This window comes from Canis lupus, chromosome 17 (genome assembly GCF_048164855.1).
Source record: "Canis lupus baileyi chromosome 17, mCanLup2.hap1, whole genome shotgun sequence".
Lineage (NCBI taxonomy): Eukaryota > Metazoa > Chordata > Mammalia > Carnivora > Canidae > Canis > Canis lupus.
The window spans coordinates 11123208-11146783 of NC_132854.1; the positions used below are offsets into that span (position 1 = coordinate 11123208).

General features: G+C 37.0%; 1 protein-coding gene and 1 long non-coding RNA gene across 9 annotated transcripts in view; one reads left to right on the top strand and one right to left on the bottom strand.

Annotated features, from left to right (window-relative positions):
• The window catches only part of LOC140607885 (uncharacterized), a 67582-nt gene extending 60110 nt beyond the window's left edge, over nt 1–7472 (top strand). Inside the window, exons 4-5 of the long non-coding RNA XR_012009806.1 lie at nt 3607–3804; nt 7091–7472. This is a non-coding gene — a long non-coding RNA (uncharacterized lncRNA). The remainder of the gene's footprint in view (nt 1–3606; nt 3805–7090) is intronic.
• Nucleotides 1–23576, bottom strand: part of PCCA (propionyl-CoA carboxylase subunit alpha) — a 462660-nt gene that overhangs the window by 128983 nt on the left and 310101 nt on the right. For 7 of the 8 annotated variants that reach the window (XM_072782480.1, XM_072782479.1, XM_072782481.1 and 4 more), the window contains one exon: nt 15050–15155. In XM_072782480.1, the coding sequence (XP_072638581.1) occupies nt 15050–15155 (106 nt within the window). Of the gene's footprint in view, nt 1–12834; nt 13197–15049; nt 15156–23576 lie in introns of those variants that run through there. The other variant, XM_072782483.1, reaches the window with a different exon arrangement.

The window sequence follows — 23576 nt, forward strand, 5'->3', positions numbered from 1 at the left end:
TAAAATGGGGGATGCCTGGATGGCTCATTGGTTGAGTGTGTGCCTTTGGCTTGGGTCATGATCCCCGGGATTGAATCCCACCTGAGGCTCCCTGCAGGGAGGCTGCTTCTCCCTCTGCCTGTGTCTCTGTCTCCCTGTGTCTCTCATGAATAAATAAGTAAAATCTTTAAAAAAGAAAAGGAAAACATAACGGATTTTCTTTTTAAAAATTCAAACCCAAATTTCTTTTTTTTTTTTTTTTAAGATTTTATTTCTTCAGGAGAGACACAGAGAGAGAGAGAGAGGCAGAGACACAGGTAGAGGGAGAAGCAGCCTCCCTGCAGGGAGCCTGATGTGGGACACGAACCGGGCCTCTGGGATCACACTCTGAGTCAAAGGCAGTCAACCACTGAGCCACCCAGGTGCCCCATACCCAAATTTCTTCACTATGTTCTTCGAGTTCCAGAGTGCAGGGACACCATATTCTTGACAAGCCAGCTCATGAAGGTGGGCTGACTTCTCACTCAGCTCATTCTCCTGTCTGTCCCACTGTGGCAGGCATACACTTCTCAACAATGATGCTGAGCTTCACCATGTATCTTGCTCTGGGCAGATAAATTTACTGCATGGTGGAGATTAGACTATACATGTGTTTACACGGTATGACTTGCCCTCCCATTCTCCTGCCCCATTTTATGAAAACCCTGAGCTTGCCCTGCAGGCTAGACCAAAACCCAGGTGAGCCTGGTCAAACCAGGTAAGCCCAGGCCAACCTTAGTGGGAATCAAGATGAGCCTCACCAAATGATGTCACAGCTGAACTGGGACGGCAGGGGGGATTCAAGTACTTTTTTAAAAGATTTATTTGAGAGAGAGAGAGAGAGAGAGAGAGAGAGAGAGAGAACACATGTGGTGAAGAGGGGCAGAGGGAGAGGCAGAGAGAGTCTTAAGCAGACTCTGTGCTGAGTGGGGAGTCCTTAGCAAGGGGGGCTCAATCTTACCACTCTGAGATCATGACCTGAGCCAAGACCAGGAGTCCACTACTGAACTGACTGTGCCACCCAGGTGCCCTAGGGTGGTTTTTTTGTTTTTTCCCTACCAAGACCTGATACCCTAACCTTCCCTTAGACTTCCTTGTAAAGGCCAGCTCAGCTTGGTCTCAGTTTAGGTTGCTGTTTAAGACTTAACTCCTAGACCATGGTAACCTGGCCTTCCCTCTTGGAGGGGAGGCGTGAGGGGTGATGCGCACATAAGCTACACTAGTGACTACCTTCTACCACAGTTTTGGCACCTGTGTTATTTTTAAATTATTTTTGTTTAAAAAAAAATTATTCTAGGCCCATCCCATTTCTGAGGTGCTTTTTGCAGACCAACAAAAGACTACATGCTTGCCAGGTTATCACAAGAAAGGCCAAAATCCATTTCATTTGATCTAGTAACTGGAACAATATTATCTGATGACAAATAAAAATCTCTTAAGTTTTAAACCTCAGAACATTCCATTAATGAATAAAAAGAATCATCTCCCCTTTAATGATACTTACAGTGATTGGGTACTTTTAATCACACTCCTACCTACACACATGAATCTAGTCTGAATGACTTTCAGTTTTGAAATGAAGGAAGAAAGCTTAAATTTTATATCTGGAATTACATTTCCTAGGTGCTGGATTTATAACAAACAAAATTATTGTTTTCTTTAATCATAACAAATTATAGCAGCAAACACAATGGCTGAATTTGATATCCTGTTTTGTAACTAATTTGTTGGAGAGCAAACAAAAGGCAACTGGCAATGCAGATCACCCTGCAAGTAATAGATTAACATTCTAATTTATCAGCTGAAGCCTTGGCCTGCCATCAGGAAGTGATTTTTCAACTCTCTACCCCCTTTTCCTTCCTTCCCTCCTCCCATCCCTCCCACCCCACTGAAAATTTCCTGAGAAGTACAAATGGTAAACAAGGCATGGCCCTCATCCTTATAAAGCTTATACTTTAGTGTAAAGAGACTGAAATTACACAAGGGGGCAAAGAATTAAAGTTTATGATAAGTGCAACAAAGAAAATAACCACTGTGATCTGATAGCCAGAAACCATACAGTTCACTTAAGGGGCCTAAGCATTGTTCCTGCTTCCTTGCGTAAAAACAAGAATGAAGACAAAACAAAAGGATAACCAGAATTCTGGTCTTCTCATACCAGAATTAGAGAGTAAAAGAAATTGATACAAAATATGATTTACTAAAAGTATGACAAATTTATTCATTCCTAATGGTGATCAAAGTACATAGTCTATTAATTCATAAGACATCAATTTGAACATATACACTTTCAAAAATCTTGATTGATCAAGAGTCTTCTCTACAACATACTTTATAAAATGCTCCAACAAGAGCTGGTGAGATAATGAACATCAGAGTAAAAACTCATGGTTTAAAAGGCCCTCTGGGAACTGTGCGTGTCCGCTTTGCTCACTGTTAACTTCCTAGCCCTCTTCCTGCCAAGCCCTGCTCTGGTACTGCTGTCTCCCCGATCAATTATTTCTGCTAAATCCAAGAGGCGCACTTCGGTTTTCTTCTTTTTTTGTGACTTCTTAATATTCATTGGCATCACTGACCTTTCCACCTTCTTAAGATACTTTCTTAAAACACACAATCTTAATACAGAGGCTTAGTAAACATCTCCACTTGTCTATCTCAAGCACTCAACAACATGCCCAAAATTCAAATTCCTATCTCACCTGTTCTACTTGACAGACACAGCCTTTGTCCTTGCCATGCTCAACAGATGGCAAGTTCTATGAGGAGTGAAACACCATTTCTCTTGATTACTGTTGGTTCTCCAGGCAGGACCTATGTTGTAGGAGATACTGGATAAAAGCTATTAAGTTATATTACAACTGAAATGATAAATGTATAATGACAAAATAGATCAGAATTCATCTAATGGTTGAGTCACTCAGCAAAGGCATGTTTAATGGTTTGCTTCACTGTTCATTTATAAATAAGTTTGAGGGGCCAGTAATATAATAAAATGAATAAAATAACTTTTAGTAAGTTGCTGTGGAAAAAATTTTAGCAGTTCCCTTAACAAACTACTAGACTACAGTGAATTATTTACAAGGGCTTATAAAGCTGAACTGACTCAACCTGAATGCCTGGGTGTCTGAAATAAAACAAAGTTTTATTCTAATAAAATGCTTCAGAAAGTGGCTGAAACCAGTGGCTAATAATAAAAAATCACTTAAAGCCTTAATTATAGTATTTGCCGACTCTAATATGGTAACAACCAATACCATTCAGTGTTTTCCATTTCCAAAGAAACTGGATTTCATAACTAATTTTTTTCTTCATTTAGTCGCATAACAAGTTCCTTGACTCTTGAGCACAACATGACAGTCATTCAAGAGGGTACAGGTGCAACTGTGCAGCCAATTAGACAAGCAATTTTCCAGATTACATGGGCAGGAGCCTCACCTTTTTATGAAAATTCAGTCTTATGGTTTAGAAGTACAGTACCATATCCACTGAACAAGGGTGCATTTGAAAAGTAAATAGGTCAAGCTGTGCAAGGTTACTCTTCAGACTTGATTTGTCTACAACCCCATTTATCTGACCCCCTCCTAACAGATGTCAAGCTGATTTGGAGGAGCTGGCTTTGAAAGGATATTCTTTAACTTGCGGTAAAGAAGTCATGTTGAAGAGCAAGTTACTTTGGAGCCTTCTTCCCTAAACCAAGAGCAGCAGAGAATAATTTCATTCTACCACTGATATTTTAGGACCAATGAAATTACTATGAATTCTGGGACCCTGAGCAAACTTTGTGCAGTGAGTTCTTACTACTTTTGCTGTTAGCAAGATATACATTTTTCTAGCTCTTCTATATAGTAACCTCTTTGCATAGTTTACACACCTAAAGAAGGAAAAAAATAGGAAGCTGTTGGAGGGGCTGTCCAAATCTATCTGATTCAGTTTCCTTCCTCTGACCCATGTTACCATCCTTCCTTTGCTTTTTCCAGTCTCTTAATTCACATTAGGTCAACCTCTTAACATAGCCTACTAAGTGATCTCCAGCAATTACCTTCAAATTCCGAGTGCTAGCAGGAGTTTCAGTAATTGTACCTTGTGTACTTACGTGTAAAGAGCTCTTTATTCAATGAGCCAGCTGCTCATATGACTACTTCCCTGGATGCCACAGGCATTACAATAGTTTCTTGACAGGTTATTAAAATTTCATTATTTCAATAGTCTCACATCTTCCTGACCTTTCCACTGCATAATTTTGAAGTATCTTTTTTGGGAGAAGTGGGGGTAGGGACACAGGTAACACAAAATAGATTTAAAATCCAAAAAGTATTAAAGAGACATCTAGTACAAGGTATGTATCCTCACTTCTGTCATGGGATCAGCTATCCAGCTCCTCAGTGCAAAGGCAACCATGGTTATCAATTTCTTGTGGCTCCTTCCAAAGATATTCTATACACACAGCAAATGCTTAATGTTCTTTTAACACAATGAAAATACTTTTGTCACTTAATATATCAGCATGTAGAGAAAGTTCAGATCCTTTTAGTTTTTATTTTTTTAAGATTTTATTTATTTATTCATGAGAATACACAGAGAGGAGAGAGAGAAGCAGAGACACAGGCAGAGGGAGAAGCAGGCTCCATGCAGGGAGCCTGATGTGGGACTCGACCTCGGGTCTCCAGGATCACACCCTGGGCTGCAGGCAGCACTAAACCGCTGAGCCACTGGAGCTGCCCAGTTCAGATCCTTTTAAATGGCTATTCAGTAGTTCAATGATAGGGCTTATTTAATTATCCCATTTTGATGGATATTTCAGTTCTCCCCAGACCTCTGCTATTATGAACAATACTGCCACAAACATACCTGTACATCTCCTATACATGTGAACATATCCTGTAGTATAAATTCATTTTGTCAAATTGCTCTCCCTAGAGGTTTTTTTTTATTTTTTTTATTTTAAAAAAATATATTTTTTTAATTTTTTATTTATGATAGGCACACAGTGAGAGAGAGAGAGGCAGAGACACAGGCAGAGGGAGAAGCAGGCTCCATGCACCGGGAGCCTGATGTGGGATTCGATCCCGGGTCTCCAGGATCGCGCCCTGGGCCAAAGGCAGGCGCCAAACCGCTGCGCCACCCAGGGATCCCTCTCCCTAGAGGTTGTATCAATTTGTACACCCACCAGTAAACATACATGGGGCTATTTCTCTATACCTTAAATAATGAGAGAATTATCAAACTTTTTATCTTTGCCAAAATGCAAGTGGGAAAAGGTTATGTGATAATTTTAACTTGAATTTCTCTGTGTATTGTTAGCACATTTCTCATATGTGTAGGAGTCGTTTATATTTCCTTTGCTATAAACCATCTGAGCATTTTTCACCTAGAAGGTTGGTCTTTTATATATTGAGCTGTAAGAGTTCTTTATATATCAAGAACATTTCCCTTTTGTCATTAAAATGAGTGGCAAATTTCTCCTCAGGTCTGTTAGTTTCTCTATTGGCTTCACTTAAGATAGTTTTATATTTTTTGCAGAAATAGTTAATATTTTTTAAGCATAAATTTATTTTGCTAGCAACTTTTTCACAAATGGAAAAATGTTTATGAAAAAAACAAATACTTTGGCCACGGTGAAAGAACTTCATGTTTACACAATATTATGTTTTCTGGAAAAAAATTCATTAACAGAAAATATGTTCCTCAAATAGGATAATATTTTCGTCACTTTGTCTAGCATACATTTTAAAACTGGGTAGGAGGAAAGTCTAAGTGAAAAAACTACCTAATAGGAAAAAAAGGAGTTTATATGATCATAACATTGAGTTGCTATTAAAAGAAAAAGATTTTAAGGTTTTTCTTAAAGACTTTATTTATTTATTTATTTATTTATTTATTTATTTATTTATGAGGGAATGAGCAGGGGAGAGGGGTAGAGGGAGAAACAGGCTCCCCACTGAGCAGGGAGCCCCACACAGGGCTCAATCCCAGGACCCTGAGGTCATGACCTGAGCTGAAGGCAGCTGCTGAAATGACTGAGCCATCTAGGTGCCCAATTTTTAAGTTTTAAATATAAAATATTGCATAATATCAAAAGCTTACCTCAGTTTTCTGTCATTTATCATGTACACATATGTCAATTTTCTAAATAGGATTAAAGTGCTTTATTAGAAGCACCTAAGAGTACTATGGTATTCATCTTAAAATGCTACTTCCAAAATGTTCTGTTTTCTGTCTGCCTATTGTGTACTTAAGCCATAGATAATTTTGTAAGAAAGGGCCTACAGTAGGCATATATGTAAAAGTGAACCAACCTTGTTTGCTGATGTCTTTCTCACATTCAAAAAGAAGAGTCTACTCTAAAAATTGACTACAGAGGCAAGAGACAGATAGAATAATATTGTATTTTATTCTAGGAAGGGTTATTTGAAAATTATTTCTTTAAAAGAACCATGATCTTACCACGTCTCTACAAAAATTCCATGAAACTACATGATTTGGCATTACAATAGGATAAAAGGAACAGAGACTGTGATGTGAAATAAGTCTAAATTCTTATTGAAAACAAAGAAGAAAAAAAAGAAAATATTCTGTGCACAAATTTATTGACAAATGCTAACTTCATTTAATCCTTCATCTTTATGATAATATTACATAAAAATACTTTACTAGCTCTACTTAAAACCACATTTTCACAGTGCTCTCTAAGCCCTGACTGAGGGCGCCTGGCTGGCTCAGTCCTCAGAGTGTGTGACTCTTGAACTTGGAGTTTTGAGTTTGAGCCCCATGTTGGGTGTAGACAGTACTTAATAATAAAATCTTTAAAAAAAATAAATAACTGGTGGAATATTTTCTTAGCCATGAAGTTTAGAGCAAAATACATGGCAGTAGAACAAATGGAAAAGGGTTAGCTATATTACAGTAAGAAACTCTCAGACAATGTGTATGTAATTATTTCTTATGCATCCATATGTAATTATTATTTTTTATTCTTATGTTCATCACCATTTTCTCTGTTTGGGAAGAAAACTATAGGATGGTAATTTCAATGATATGAATACTACAAAACATTTCCCTCCCTCTACCACAGGCATCTAAAAATGAGACAATTTTACATCAACCAAAACAAAAACAAGTATATACAGTGCCTGGGACAGGATCTGTCTTCAATACTTCAATACTAGAGACAGCTGCTTCAGGAAAATACCTTTAAAAAGGCTAAAACAGCATTAAAAACAACAATGCAACTAGAACAAGACCGCGAAACCCTTTCCTCACTCTATTTGTGGAAAACAAATAATTAAAATATTAAGGAAGCACATACTTCCATAAGAAATTGAAGTTATCTACAGAGGATGTCTCTTATTTTTCAGTGAACTCAGCTTGCTACCACATGCCTGTGCTTTTCCTTGTCTATGTATAGCATGAGTTCCAAAGCAAGTTGTGACATAAATAAATCACGTTCTAAGCTACTACTCATTAGTCATCTCTGTCAAGTAGAACTTCTTTGCCTAGATCCTTCCTTTCCCCCAGCCAGCTGAGTGCTCTTTCTTGTATCTTTCTCACAAACTTAATTGGATGAAGGCACCTCTATTACAGCATTTACCACTGCATTTTAATTACTTCCACGTCTCCCTTTACCATCGTAAGTAGAGATTTTCACATGGATATCTCCAGGGCAAGCTGTCTTTAATTCATCTTTTTCAACATAATATCATGTTCATATTAGCAATTTTTTATTGTTTCCTTGGGATGGATTTCTAGAAGTAGAGTCAGTACACCAAAGAATATGAATATTTTTAAAGGTCTTTGAATGAATGTTATCAAATTAATTTGTAGAAAGGATAAGGGATACATATTGCTATTTAATTCACCTTTGAGTTGCTGAAAGCTCAGCAACTACTATTTGGAAAAATTTATTATTTGAAATATTATTTGGAAGGTAAAACATATCTACCATAGTAACAAGGATATAATTCAGTCTAAAGATACTTGTTTAAATATTTAATCTGTTAAGCATCCAACTCTTTTGTCTCAAGTCATATTCTCACAGTCGTGAGACTGAGCCCCCCTAATCCCCACAGACTCTGTGCTGGGTGTAGAGTCTGCTTAAGATTCTGTCTCTCCCCCCTTCCCACCCCCTCCCTCCGCTCTCTCTCACTCTCAAAAAACAAAACAAAATAAAAAACCAAGAAGGCTCTGGATAACCCAGATGTTTAAGCTTTTCAGGAAATGCCAAGCTGTACCATTTTATATTTCCACGAAGAGCGTGTGAGGGCTCCAATTTCTATGCATCTTCCAAAACACATATTATCTATTTTATTATAGTTATCCTAGTGGTATGAGGTGCTCTCTCAGTGTGGTTTGGATTTGCATTTCCCTGATGAGCAATGAGGTAGGGGAGAGCCCATGGGTGGCTCACCTAGTTAAGCGTATGCCTTTGGCTCAGATAATGATACCACTGACCTGGGATGGAGTCCCATGTTAGGCTCCCTGCTCAATGGGGAGTCTGCTTCTCCCTCTGCCCCACTCCCCCACTTGTGCTTTCTCGCTCTCCCACCGAGCACGTTGGTTGAGATCCATCTGACTGCCGCCATGGGGCACAAGACCCGGTGTGGAGGCAAGCTTGGCTTCCTGGCAGTGAGTACCCTGCAGCTCCCTTCTGGGGACTTCCATGAAGCCCCCTTCCCTGCCCAGGAGCTAAGATACAAAAATGGGTGTGGGCTCTGCCTTTGGGGGCCGACTACCTAGAGGGTTAGATAGCCAGTCAGTGGGTCGTTTCACAAATATTTAGGCACTGAACAAAAGAGACAAAAAAACAAACAAGCAAAAAACCAACAGAACCCCTCCTGGCTCTTAGAAGCATAAGCAGACATTTCAGCGCCTGAAGAAAGAAGACTGATTTCAGTGATACAGTGACCCATATTCAGGGGGTTAAATATATGACTCTCCTGCTCTTCCAAGTGGTCATAAAATTTTTGACATTTAAAAAAAAATCTAAATTAATATCAACGGTCATATAACTGTTCTCTATTATTTCTGCTTATTAGTAGTTAACATAAATATCATGCAAAAAGAAAGTTAAGTGCATCCCATGATTTAAGAAGTCTGAATTCCTGAGCTAATTTTCTTCGCATCAAAATTTTTCTTCCAAGTGAATTGTTTTCAATATGAAAATAAGCCATCGGGGCACCTGGTTGGCTCAATGGTTGAGCAACTGCCTTTGGCTCAGGGCGTGATCCCAGAACTGTGGGATCGAGTGCTACATCAGGCTCCCCCACAGGGAGCCTGCTTCTCCTTCTGCCTATTTCTCTACCTCTCTCTCTGGGTCTCTCATAAATAAGTAAATAGATAGATAGATAGATAGATAGATAGATAGATAGATAGATAGATAGATAGAAGGAGGAGGAAGTAGGCCATCATCTTTAAGATAACAAATGTATTAATCTTTTTTTTTATCATGAACTATTTTGACCAGTTCCACATTACACAGAGTAAAAGAGAATGGAAAATATCTTCAGAATCCAGAAGAGAATCATGAGTTAAACATAAGTGAAACTTAGTTTTTATTTTTAAGTTTATCATCTTAATATGCAAGATAATATTTGAACTTTGTATTGAGCAGATTTTATACTTAATTCTGCTATTCATTCTGACCTTTATATTTAGAATAAATATATAAGATATAAATTTATAATATATAAATATATAAGACCTAAAACAAAATTTTACCCCATCTACTATTACCTCTTCACTTCACTTTTCCCTCAACCACTTTTCCCTTTGTTTCCCCAAAATTTCATCCTTCTTGCTTTTACATTTTTTAATCAAAAATACTAATCTATGCTGGTTTGCGTATTTTTAAAATTTTTACAGAAGAGAAAATTTACTATCTTAATGATTTTAAAGTATACAGTTTAGTGGTATTAAATACATACACCTTGGGGCACCTGGGTGGCTCAGTCAGTTAAGCGTTTGCCTTCGGCTCAGGTCATGATCTCAGGGTCCTGGGATCGAGCCCCACATCAGGCTCCCTGCTCAGCAGTCTGCTTTTCCCTCTCTCTCTGTCCCTCCTGCTTGTGTGTGCTCTCTCAAATAAATAAATAAAATCTATTTAAAAAATACATACATAATACACCATGCCGTGCATCAATCACCACTGGCCCTCTCCATCACTTTTCACCTTACAGATCTGAAACTCTACATCCTTTACACAGTAACTGCCTGTTCCCCACTCCTCCCAGCCTCTGGCAAACACCATCCTGTTTTCTGTCTACAGATTTAACTACTTTGTGTAATGTAGGATTTGGAATCAGGCAGTGTCTGTCCTTTTGTGTCTGGCTGATTTTACTGAACACGTCCTCAAGGTTCAGCCATGTAGCACATGCCACAATTTCTTCTTTTTTTGAGGCTGAATAATATTCCATGATATGTATATACCACAATTTGTTTATCCATTTATCCATCAATGGACATTTGGTTGCTTCTACTTCTTAGCTATGCTGAACATGGGTGTGCAAATATCTCTTCAAGACCCTGATTCTGATTTTTGGAGGAGGTAAATACCCAGCAATACCACTGCTATGTCATATGGGAATTCTACTTTTCATTTTTTTAAAAGATTTTATTTATTTATTCATAGAGACACACAGAGAGAGAGAGAGAGAGGCAGAGACATAGGCAGAGGGAGAAGCGGGCTCCATGCAGGGAGCCTGACGAGGGACTCGATCCCAGGTCTCCAGGATCACACCCTGGGCTGCAGGCAGCGCTAAACCATTGCGCCACTGGGGCTACCCTCTACCCTCAAAAATGAGGAAGCACCAAATTGTTTTCCATGGCAGCAGCACCATTTTACACTCTGACCAATGGCTGCATGGGGATTCCAAATTCTCCACAGTCTTACCAACACTTACTAGTCATTTTTTATAATAGCTATCTTAAGAACTGTGAGTTGGTGTCCAATTATGGTTTTGATTTGCATTTCCCTAATGATTAGTGATGCTGAGCATATTTTGCTTACTGGCCATCTCTATATCTATATCTTCTTTGGATAAATGTCTATTAAAGTTCTTTGCCCATTTTATTTTATTTTATTTTATTTTTTAATTTATTTATGATAGTCACACAGAGAGAGAGAGAGAGGCAGAGACACAGGCAGAGGGAGAAGCAGGCTCCATGCACCGGGAGCCCGATGTGGGATTCGATCCCGGGTCTCCAGGATCACGCCCTGGGCCAAAGGCAGGCGCTAAACCGCTGCGCCACCCAGGGATCCCTCTTTGCCCATTTTAAAATCAGGTTGTTTGGTTTTATTGCTGTTGAGTTACTGGAGTTCTGTATATATTCTGAGAAATAACTCTTTCTCAGATATATGCAAATATTTTCTCCCAGTTTGGGAATTGCATTTTCATTCTGTTGACTGTGGGTCATTGATGCACTGGAATCTAATGTATTTTTTGTTGTTGTTGTTGTTGTTGCCTGGGTTTCTAAAATCACGTCCAAGAAATTATCATCAATCCAAAGTCATAAGCCTTTTCCCTTGTTTTTCTAAGAGTTTTATAGTTCTATCTCTTACATTTAGGTCTTTGATATATTTTGAGTTACTCTTGTATAAGGTAAGGCAAGAATCCAACTTTTTTCTTTTGCATGAGGATAAAAATGTTTCCACTACTATTTATTAAAAAGACTATGCTCTCCCCCATTGAATTGCCGTAGTACTCCTATCAAAAATCATTTGATCATATATTCAAGGGTTTATTTCTGGGCTCGTGGGCTCGCAATTATTCTACTGGTCTACGTGTCTGTCTTATGCCAGTACGACATCATTTTGACCATTATGTTTTGTAATAAGTTTTAAAATCAAAAAGTGTGAGCTTTCCAACTTTGTTCTTCTTTTTCAAAATTGTTTTGGCTATTGGGGTCCCTCTCTTAAGATTTCATATAAATTTTAAGATGGATTTCTCTCTCTCTGCAAAAATTCGGTTGGGATTTTTATAGGGACAGTATTGAATCTGTAGATTGCTTTGGGTAATATTGACATCATAACAACATTAAGTATTCCAATCAATGAACACAAGAGGACTTTCCATATATTTGTGCCTTCCTTAATTTCTTTCAGTAACATTTTGTAGCAACTCATATATATGTCTTTTTCATCCATGGTTAATTTTATTCCTAAGTATCTTATTCTCTTTTATGCTGTTGTAAATGGTATTGTTTTTGCACTACGTGTTTCAAAATTTTATATAAATTGTATCATTAAGTACTTATATTTTCACAACTTCCTTTTTTACTATTATTATAGTACATATCCACATATTATAGGTATAACAATATGTACAAGGGGATCCCTGGGTGGCTCAGCGGTTTAGTGTCTGCCTTCAGCCCAGGGCCTGATCCTGGAGACCCGGGATCGAGTCCCACATCAGGCTCCCTGCATGGAGCTTGCTTCTCCCTCTGCCTGTGTCTCTGTCTCTGTGTCTCTCATGAATAAATAAATAAATAAGATCTTTAAAAAAAACAACAACAACAACAATATGTACAAGGAGGACACATAGCATCTTTAGGATAGCTATCACCTCTGGAGAGAAAGAGGGCAGAATGAGACAGCATAAAGAAGGTATTTAGCTGTAACTATGAATGTTTTGTTTTTTTAATGAGACCTGTATAGAACATTTGTATCTAAACATTTTCCTGGTACTATTTCTGGGACCAATGACCTAGACTGTCACCCCAGGACAATTTTTTCTTGATGTGGCACTGGGCAATCTAGAAAACCAATAGTCACAGTTCTTCCCTCCGAGAACCTAAAAGCAGAGGTTCCACACTATTAAAGACTTCATTCCAACGAGCCTTTACTTACTCTACATTACACCTTGACACTTTTCAAAAAGACTAATGCCAGATGAAGCTCAGTCCAAATATGCTTAGGAAAAAAGTACACACCATCAGGAGTACTTACTTTTCATTAGGTTTGATATGTCTGACAGTAGCAAAGCCAATAAATAGGGGCAGTGGTTATGATACTATATATCACGGTGGATATTTTCCAGGGAAATTTTTAATAGAATAACTTTGATGTGTTTTTTCAAACAGCCCTACTTTTCTCATGAGCTAAAAGGTAAAACAAGGAGTAATTCTTCAGGAAAAAGTCAAAGACACCACTTGAGTTGATGGTCTCTAGTTTTTCAACATGGAATCTGAAATAAGCACAAAGAAATAACAGCTTTAAGAAGTAATCTGAGCAGTTTTCTTATTAAAGGCACTGCTTAGAAAAACAGCATATTGGAGTATCAGATGAACAGTAACACTTCAGTGGTGACTCACTACAGAACTGAAAATTATGCTAAGTCTACATTTTTGTAAAGTTAACCTTCCCTGAGGAAAATGCTATACTATAATGTTTATAGTCTTTACTTCAATACATATAACTTGCTACCCAACCTGATGTCCACTTAAGTTTCCACTTATAAAACTACTTTTTAAAATGATCATATAGAAAGGAGGAAAGTAATGAATCACATAAGACCATCACAAAACATATCATAAGACAATTGCTTAGCTCCAACATAGTTTTCATTTTAAGAGAGGTGACTTGGGATCCCTGGGTGGCGCAGCGGTTTGGCGCCTGCCTTTGGCCCAGGGCGTGATCCTGGAGACCTGGGATCGAATCCCACGTCGGGCTCCTGGTGCATGGAGCCTGCTTCTCCCTCTGCCTATGTCTCTGCCTCTCTCTCTCTCTCTCTCTCTCTGTGACTATCATAAATAAATAAATTAAAACCTTTAAAAAAGAAAAAAGAGAGAGAGGTGACTAAATACTTTTTAGGAACAAATGCTTTAATAATTTTGGCATATAGAATGAATCACAAAATTTATAGACAACCAGGAGACTACACTTAATTCATGGATTAATCTCATTTACTTGTGACTGACTACTACATAAAAATGTCAGTTTCTCCAGTGTAACACTCACCAAGCACACAGTAGGGATGTAATAAGGATATGGTGCATAAATGAATTCTCCTTAACTCCTGACTTGTGTTATTTTCTATCATCAGGAAACTGCCACAAGGGAGTACCTGCTTGGCTGGAGTCTGTAGAGTAGAAATCTCTTGACCTAGGGGTCTGGAGTTTGAGCCCCAAGCCAGGGGTAGAGGTTATGTAAAAACAAACATACAAACAAAACTACCACTAAATACCTCAGCCTCACCAGGTTTTATTTCTGTGAAGTTGTATTATTTTGATTTTCATATCCTATTCAAATCTTTTTATTAAAAAAGTCATTTTTCCATACAATAAAATGACATTTCATTGCAACTTAGCCACAAGAAAAGAAATGTAGCTTAATAAAATATTCATTGTACTAACTACACAACAGCTTCTGTGGGTTCATGCTGAAAGCAAAAAAGGACGCAAGTTAACCTTCCATGGTATTTTTCTGGTAATCTCAAATCACAGAACTTAAAACATATCATTCGTACCACAGTATAAACACTAAATCTTAATGTAACATTGTTCAGTATAGACCGGAATTAAACTAAAACAGTTCTAGTATGGATACTATCCAAGGGGTTTAAGTTCAAGTTTTAAGTTCCTTCAAAACAAAAGGAATGTCACCAGAAGGTAAATTTAGCCTCAAGAATGTCTCACACAACCTGAAGTCTCAAGAAAATGTTATATAGGCTTCAGATTACTTGTTTAAAACAATGATTACCTACCACAGCTATCATATGTTTGGAATTATACCTAAAGATGCTCTTCTCTGTGACAAAAACAAACGTATTACTTCTCAATAACAAAAGGAAAATGAATCAGGTGTCAGGAAGTGAGTTTAGAATGTGGCTGAATCTCAGAATATATTTCCTAATTAACGTGAGACAACAAAAATTGCCATTTACATTCAGCTTCCTAAAGAAGATGAGTCAAACACATAGCTTTGTCACAGATTCAAAAGACGACAGTCACTGAATAGGTTAAAAACTGCTTTAAATATTCACAGATAATTTCAAGATTGACAAAAGAGAAAAAAAAAAAGGAAAGAAAGAAAACTCACAGAGAACGTTGTTGGCCCACTGTTTGACGCTATGACAGTATGAACTTCATCATGCAATTTTATTGAGAGCTCCCAGTTAGCCACTTGTGGTTTAATAATAGGCACTCTGAAGTAGAAAAAAAGAAAAAAATAGTTAATCTTATAGGATTCTCTTAGTAAACTGATTTTCCTTTGACATTAAGTGTGCTGGGTAAAACTGCCAAAGATTGTACTTCAGCACATTATTTTAAAAGGTTCTATCCTTGAAAAAAGCTTTCAGGTTTAAACTAGAGCAATTAAAAACAAACAAAAAACACACAGACATTCCAAGGACAACAGAGATCATTCTAGGATAATTGTGGTTCCTCCATCTACTCAAAGCACCATCACCTATTCTGTGTATTTGAGTTGCTTCATTGTGACAGTCTTTCAAAAATCAACTTTATGCAATATTAATTTCTTTTCACTATTTGGTTACTGTTCCAGACTATTTTCAAAAATTTACAATTTTGGTCTCTTATTTTTCTGGTTTTATTGAGTTATACTTGGTATCAAAAAACTGCATATAAAACGGGACGCCTGAGATGCTTAGTGGTTGGGCATCTGCCTTTGGCTCAGGGTGTGGTCCCAGTCCAGGATCAAGTCCCACATCGGGCGCCCTGTGAGGAGCCTGCTTCTCCCTCTGCCTCTGTCTATGCCTCTCTGTGTCTCTCATGAATAAACAAAATCTTTTTTAAAAACTGCATATAATTAACATACAAATAGGTATTCAATTGTGTTTCTATCACCATAATTAAAGTAATAAGCCTATCCACCACATCCAAAAAGTTTCTTGTATCCTTTCCTTTTGTTTTGGTTTTTTGTTTGTTTGGATAAGAATACAACATCAGTGATGCTAGTCTTAACACACAGGTCTTTTCCTGCCCATGATCCACATTACATGATCCAGAAAAACTGGGTCAAACAGCCAGAGACAAAAACATTTTTAGAATATAAGTATTTCTCACAAATTTTAAAGTAACAAAATTTTAATGATTTCTGAATTAACCTAATTTAAATATTAAGTGTTTTCAATTTTTATAGTTGCAAAGTAATATTATGAACTACTAATATTTATGAACTACTATTATTAACTACTACCTATTTATGGATAGGTAGTATCCAGATTTTGTCTTATGTCATAACTCTGTGCAGGTTATGTTTTAATATCCCCTCCCTCAAACTTCAAAAGGATTCTCTGTGTATTCTATTAAAAAAAAATTCAGTCACAAAAACTATGATTATAATCAAATCATCTATAGACACAATGTCTAATGGAGGATTATGGATGATTTAGGTGAACATTTGTATTTGGCCCACTGTTTATTTTCTGAAGATGAAGAAATGTTTTAAATACTATAGGATTTAGTTAAAATTAAAAAAAAGTTTAAAAATGCATCAACAAACCAATACTAATGCACATGGCAGAGACATGGAGGATTTTCTTTTGGCAATTTAAAGAGGATGGTTTCAGTGGACAGAGCTTCACATAGGAGAGCTGGAAAGAACAACAGGGAAGCATACAGGAGGCAGAGGATGAGAAGAGAGAGGAAGAGCAGCACGGGGTACAGTGCTCCTGTGTGCCAAGCCCACCTCTAATTGGGCATGCCATTCCATGGGACAGGCATCTGTTTATCTCCCCAACTGGCCTGTGACCTCCTAAAGGACCAAGATCATGCCTTATTTTTGCATCCCCAGGTCCCACTGCACGTTGAGGAGAAAGGGTTGGGGTGGGCAGGAGCCGGAAGGAATTTGAGGAGCACCTGCAATGTGCCAATGACTGCAAAGGGGAGGCCGTGTCACCCAAGGGGCAGAGTACACTCCAAAAGGAGCATGGACCCCAAGCTGAATGTTCTTGGGCTATACAGATGACCTCTCTAGACTTTGCCCTGTTTACCTTCAAACAGGGTTAACCCCTGACCTTTTCAGGGATACTGTGATAACAGAAATAACCTGGCAGCTAATATTACTGACAACATAGCTTTCTTAAATCTTGGCTACTGAAATCTTAGCTAACTTACCTACCATTCAAGTTTCTTATAAATAACACCCCACTCTTGTATCTGGTTTTATTTCTGATTATTCTCTGATTTGTATAGCCAGTAGTGCCAAACCCTTAAGTTACTTCACAAATAAAACCTGCAGAAGAACTAAACCCAGTGATCAGAAACTCAGACTCTGGTGACTCACAGAAATAGCTAAGAAACACAGCTCTGCCATTCATTAGTTCTGACTTTGGGCCAACTGTTAGGTCTCTGTCTCTTTAAGTATCAAACCAGACATATATCATAGTGATATACCAAAGGTTAAATAATGCACATAAATGGTAACTTTTATTACTTTGATTAGTCCCAACCCTAGACCTATACTCATTGCCCCTCGCCCCCCCCTCCATAACTGAAACCCCTTTAAGGAAACCCTGGATTCCTTCTGCTCCACAAATTTTTCATGAATATCATCTCTCTCATAAGCGTTCTCTAATTATAGGTACTGATCAGAGTACAACCTCATTCATCTCCCTTCCGCTTAAACTTTATTATATGCTTAGTACTTTTCACAACTCAGTAGACCAGAGAAGGTAACTCTTCCAGTAAACCTGGAGACCACTCTTAGTTATGCAACAAGCCTCTGTTTCCAGAGGAGCTGGGAAGTTAATCCTGACATCCTGCTGGAACCCAGACTGCATTTTCCCACAGAAAGCAATCCTACAGATGGTGGCGAGATACAGTTGCCACCCTTCAGAACCTAACTACTATTTATTTTTCCATTGTTTTATTTTGATCCACATCTGTTTCATATATGTTATAACCTACCCCAAGAGGAACCTTGTGCAAAGAGCATAGTCTCTTTTGAGTTGAAATTCTGAGGTTTTATCTTAGACCATTCTCTTACTAACGATGTACCAAGGACTCTTTCAGTCCCTTGTAATCAAAATTTCTACACATGTGAAATACAGCTAGCGCAGCGCTGGGAAAGCAAAAGAAAAGCTGTTCTTTCTTCTGAGCATACAACTCTGAGATGGTACTTTCCAAACAATATCTTTTTAGATGACGAGTTACTAAGAGGATTTCCTGTGGAAGTAAGCCCATGAGATATGAAAAAAAAAAAAAGGTCACACTGTGCAATCTCTTTATGCATTCAATTCTTTCACAAATACAACTTGTTAAAATCCCTTCTGGCTTTATGTGAGTTTGAAAATAGTTTTGTTTTAAAATAAAATGGATGGGTTTGGGCATATGTGCCCAGTATAAAGATCCATAAACTCTGCAGTAGAAATAAATTATAATAAACTATAAATAAAGATAGTAACACACACCAACCTGAAAGTACATGTGCTCTATTTCTGCAAAACCACTGAAACTACAGTAACAATAATTACTTTGAAACACTGGTATCAATCTCACTAGCACAAATATGTTTATCATTATAAACCAGTTACATTTTATAGTTATATTTTAAATTTTAGAAAAGAGCTATATTTATTCATTAAATCTAAAATAGTCTCAAAGATTTTTATAATTAACTCTCTGGAAAGGGAGAGAAAAAAATCCTGGAGTTTCACACAACTTACTACGGTAATGGTACACAGAAAACAGCTTTTTACTGAACTACATCCTAGTGAAAGAGGATGCCCTCTGATCAAAAATTTCATCTGTGCAGCTTATTAGTTACTTAAAAAGCTGATATCATTTAAGTTACTGCTTCAAAAAACAAACAAAACCCAGGAAAAGGGAATTCACATAAACAGCTACTCACAAAGCAAGTCAAATAATAGCTCTTATCCAGACCTGTCCACTCTGATTATCATCAGCCAACCAGAATGAATATGCTCAATAAAACTAAATTTTTCTGTATTTTATAGTAAAAACAGCTCATTATCACAAATGCTATTGCTAATCCATTTACTAGAATACTCAAAAAAGTGTAAATAATACTAACCCAAATACATTGCTATTAAGTGTTGTGTTTAAGGCAGAAATTATGTAAACATAACTCACAGAAATCTTTGTTATCAAGGATTAATAAGCATCTCAAAACCATATTATGAGACACTCAGAAAAGCTGGTTTTCAACTGTGCCATTACCTATTTAGGAGTGAAATACTGAGTTAAAACAATGTTAGTGGTCAAAGAATCATTAAGCAATCCTTGATCATAACTTTCACAGTGGGTGGTCTGTAAAATGATCAAGAATAATACGCTGCATTCCATAGCCACAGAGGTCAGCTTCTGCATACAAATCTTCGCAGGAAGAAAAAGGCCTTCAGAAAAGTGGGCCATTCATCTGAACCAAGTTCAGAGAATTTCCAGCATGGTGAAAAGATATGTTATGCAAGCACATAGATGTATTCAGTGGGGGTAGACAGAACCAGCTACATGGCGACTACAAAGGAGCCCTCCCATGGTTCATGAATAAGTCGAGGAAATGATCAGAAAAAAAAAAAGAGAGAGATGTTTAGACAGATGGCCCACTTAAAATGCCTGAGACAGGGCATAAGCAATTTTAATGAAACTTTAGATCTAACATATGAATTGTTTCTTATTTCCTCCAGGAAAAAAAAAATCTAAAGATGACAAAAATTCAGCGATTTGCTGAAAAACTCACTTTTAGCAAGTTGGGATAGAGGAAGAATTTACAAGTTTTATTAGTTCAATAAATTTATATAAAATTCTTCACAGAGCCATCAGCTATCAAATGAATATAAAAAGCATGGAATGAACAGATTAAAGGAATTTTAAACAGAAGTCTACTGCCAAAGCAAACAAAAATCTAAGCCTTATTATGTGAGAACTTACAACACTCCAACATTAAAGTTCATCACTGTAGAAAAAAGATAAAAGCAGCATTTTTCAGAGAACCTCTTCAAAGCAAGAAATTGTCATAGTAGAGGAACAGAATCCTGCCTATATGCAATTTAAAATGTGTACATTCAAATAGAGGAGGCTGTGTAGAAGAGTGTGTATCACAAAATACTGCCTAGAAAGGGTTATGAGATACCCAAGTTTGATATCATTAGCATTACAAATAATAATACATATGACACCTGAATCAGGAAACAAATACTGATGTTACTTATAATTTTATAGAGTTTAATATTATGCAAACCCTATTTCTTCTGCCACCAATAAAAGCTTCACGTTCTCTATTGAAACACTGGCCATGACTAGTCTGGAAAGGCAATGGAGTTTAGCCATCACCCCTACAAGCCCTGGGGTTGGACTGACCACTGACCCCAAAAACCATGTGACCTTCCAAGTCACTTATCCTCCTTGTGTCTCTTTCCTGATCAGTGAGGCCAAGATAGTAAGAACACTTTATCCATATGTTCATTAAAGAAGATAAAAGGTATAGCATGCTCAGATTGGTGTATGGTAAAGAATGCCAGGTAAGAGTCAATACCATCAATCATTACCATAATTTGGTACAAACATCTGAAATCCTCAATTATTTCAAAAACCTGTTATTTTTTTAAATATATTAACCTACAATTAATAGACAGTGAAATTCACAAATATAAGTTCCATCAGTATCCTTTCAGGAAATCTACCTCTTCCCCCAGTAGTTCAACTATAAATTAGACTAAAGCTCCACATAAACAGACACCAAAACACGTGCTCCGATGTGTGGCTTCTTTTTGCTCAATGGGATATTTTTGAGGCTCATGCATGTTGAACAGTTCATTCATTTTGCATTGTCAAGTAGTACTCTATTGTACAAGCATAAAGAAGTTAGTTCATCCTTTGGCTGATGCACTTTTGGGTTGTTTCCAGTTTGGGGCTCTTAGGAACAAAACTGCTATAAACATTCTTTGTATGAGTCTTTTTTGAAGACAGATGTTTTGATTTCTTGTGGGTAAAAACTCTAGGAGTGGAAATATGAGGGTAAACACATTTAATTTCATAAAAACTGCCAACTTCTTTCACAAGATATTAAAACATATCTATACTGCCTCCAGCAATGGAGCTTGTTCTATAACCTTGCCACCAGTTCAAATTGTGTTTCTACTTCTAGCAAGGCTAGTGGCTGACTGAGAAACTCTCATTATAATTTAATGTGCATTTGTCTTATGACAAATTATGTTGGACACCTCAGTATTAGAGTTTATTGGTCACTTGTATTAAAAAAAATTGCCCATTTTTTATTAAGATGTTGGTTTTACTGATTTGTGGGAGTTCTTTATCTTTTAGAAAGCCTCTGTCAGATTTACGTGTTGTGAATATTTTCTCCCCCTCTGTGGCTTATAAATTTCCTTAAAAATGTCTTACTTTAGCAGTTTGTTTTCATTAATGGACTTAATTTTTTTTAGAGCAGTTTTAGATGTTCAGAAAAATAGAGAAGTAGAGTTCCTTTATATACCCTCATTCACCTCACCCTGGATACAGCGTCCCTATTATTAATATTTTGCATTGCTGTGGTACATTTGTTAAAATAGATGAGCAAATGTTGATACATTAGTATTAACTGAAGTTCACAGTTTACATTAGGAATCACTCTCTGAGCTGTAGGTTTAACAAATGTATGATATGTCATACATATCATACAGGTTTAAACAAATGTATGATATGTCTCTACCATTAAGATTCCATATATAACAGTTTCACCCTAAAACTTCCCTGTGCTCTACCTATTTTAATCCTTCTTCTACCCCTCCTCCCCCCCCGCAGATCACTGGCAACCACTGATCTTTACTGTCTCCCAACATTCTTTTCCAGAATGTTGTACAGCTAGAATGTAAACCTTTTCAGATTGGCTTCTCTCACTTAGCATTATGCATTTAAAGTTTCTCCATGTCTTTTTGTGGCTTAATGGTTAATACCTTTTCACTGCTGAATTATAAAGTCCATTGTCTAGATATACCACATTTAACTTATCCATTTACCTACTAAAGGAGACACCTTGGTTACTTCTAAGTTTGGCAATGATGAGTAAAGCTGCTATAAACAAACATTCATATGCAACTTTCAGTGCAGAAACATTTTCATTTGGATAGAAACCAAGTAGTACAACTACTGGATCATATGGTAAAAGGATGTTTAGTGTTGTACAAAAACTGCTAAACTGTCTTCCAAAATGGCTATGCTATTTGCATTCCCATTTGCAATGAATGAGAGCTCCTGTGGTCCCACAGTCTCACAAGCATTTGGTACTGTCAGTGTTTAGGATTTTAATCTTTCTAACAAACATGTATCTCTGCTGTTTAATGGAAATTTTTAATTCTAATAAAAACATATGAATTTTCCCTTTTATGTTCAGTGCTTTTATGTCTTTGCTAAGAAGTGTTTTGACTATAGCAAGGCCCAGAAGAAATATTCACATTTTCCTTTAGAGGTTTTACATGTTGACCTATGATTCATCTTTTTCTAGTATGATGAGAAAGAGGAAGAGGTTCATCTAGTTGTTGAAAGATAATCTGCAGACCAAGTTCTGCAGGTCTGTCCATCAGTAAGAATAGTAAGATGCAGGTCTGTCCAACAGTAAGAATCTGCAGACCAAGTTCTGCAGGTCTGTCTAACAGTAAGAATCAGTAAGAATAGCCAGTAATACTGGCTATTCTTTGCATTTTCATAAAAATTTCAAAATCAACAGGCAATTTCTTCTCCATCCTCCCCAAAACAACCCTAGTGGGATTATGTTTAGGCTTGCACTGAATCTCTTCATTAATAGAGGGAGAGCTGACACTTTATCAGTATTTTATCCTATCTATAAGAATAATAATAGCTCTCACCTACTTCACACATTTTTAATTTCTCCCAACAAAGTGTGGCAGTCTTGAATCTACTTTGTTAAAATTATACCTATTTTTTGTTTCAGTTTTACTAGTTGTATCACAGATTCTATAGAGTTTTCTTAAGTAGCCTATTAAGTTGTCCTGGAAAGCTTCCTTTCCCCAATCCTTATGCTTCACTATTTTTCCAAGCCTTAATGCTCTGACAAGTGGGTCTAGATTTTGTTAAAGTATTTGCCTAAGTTTTCATTATTAGAACACAATTTATATTTGAGTGACTTTTTATCTTGCAACTCTGCTAAATTTATTCCAGTAATTGTTTTAGATTCCTTAAAGTTTTCTATATAAACAAAATTCCTCTGTGAACAGAAACAATTTTATTTCTTCCTTTCTGATCTCCATGACTTTTTTATTTTCTATTGTACTAGCCAGGATCTCTAGTAAAATGTTGAGTATAAGTGACAAATACAGACAACTCTGTCCTGTTTCCAATCTAAAGAGGATAACAAAATATTTTTCAAATATTTTCCCCATTTTGTCTTCTCTTTCTATTGTATCTCCAAATACATATAAGTTAAACTTCCTAATCCTATCAACTTAGGTCACTGAGACTTGTAAAATACGGTTTCTCTTCACACAATATAGTCTCTATGCCTCTAAGTTTGCCAACTCTTCCTTCTGCCAGCACCATTATACTTTTCAGCCTAGCCTGTAGGTTTCCCACTGCAGAGGATAATTAGTACCATTTTAGATCTAGAATTTCTAGTTGGCAATTTGTTAGTT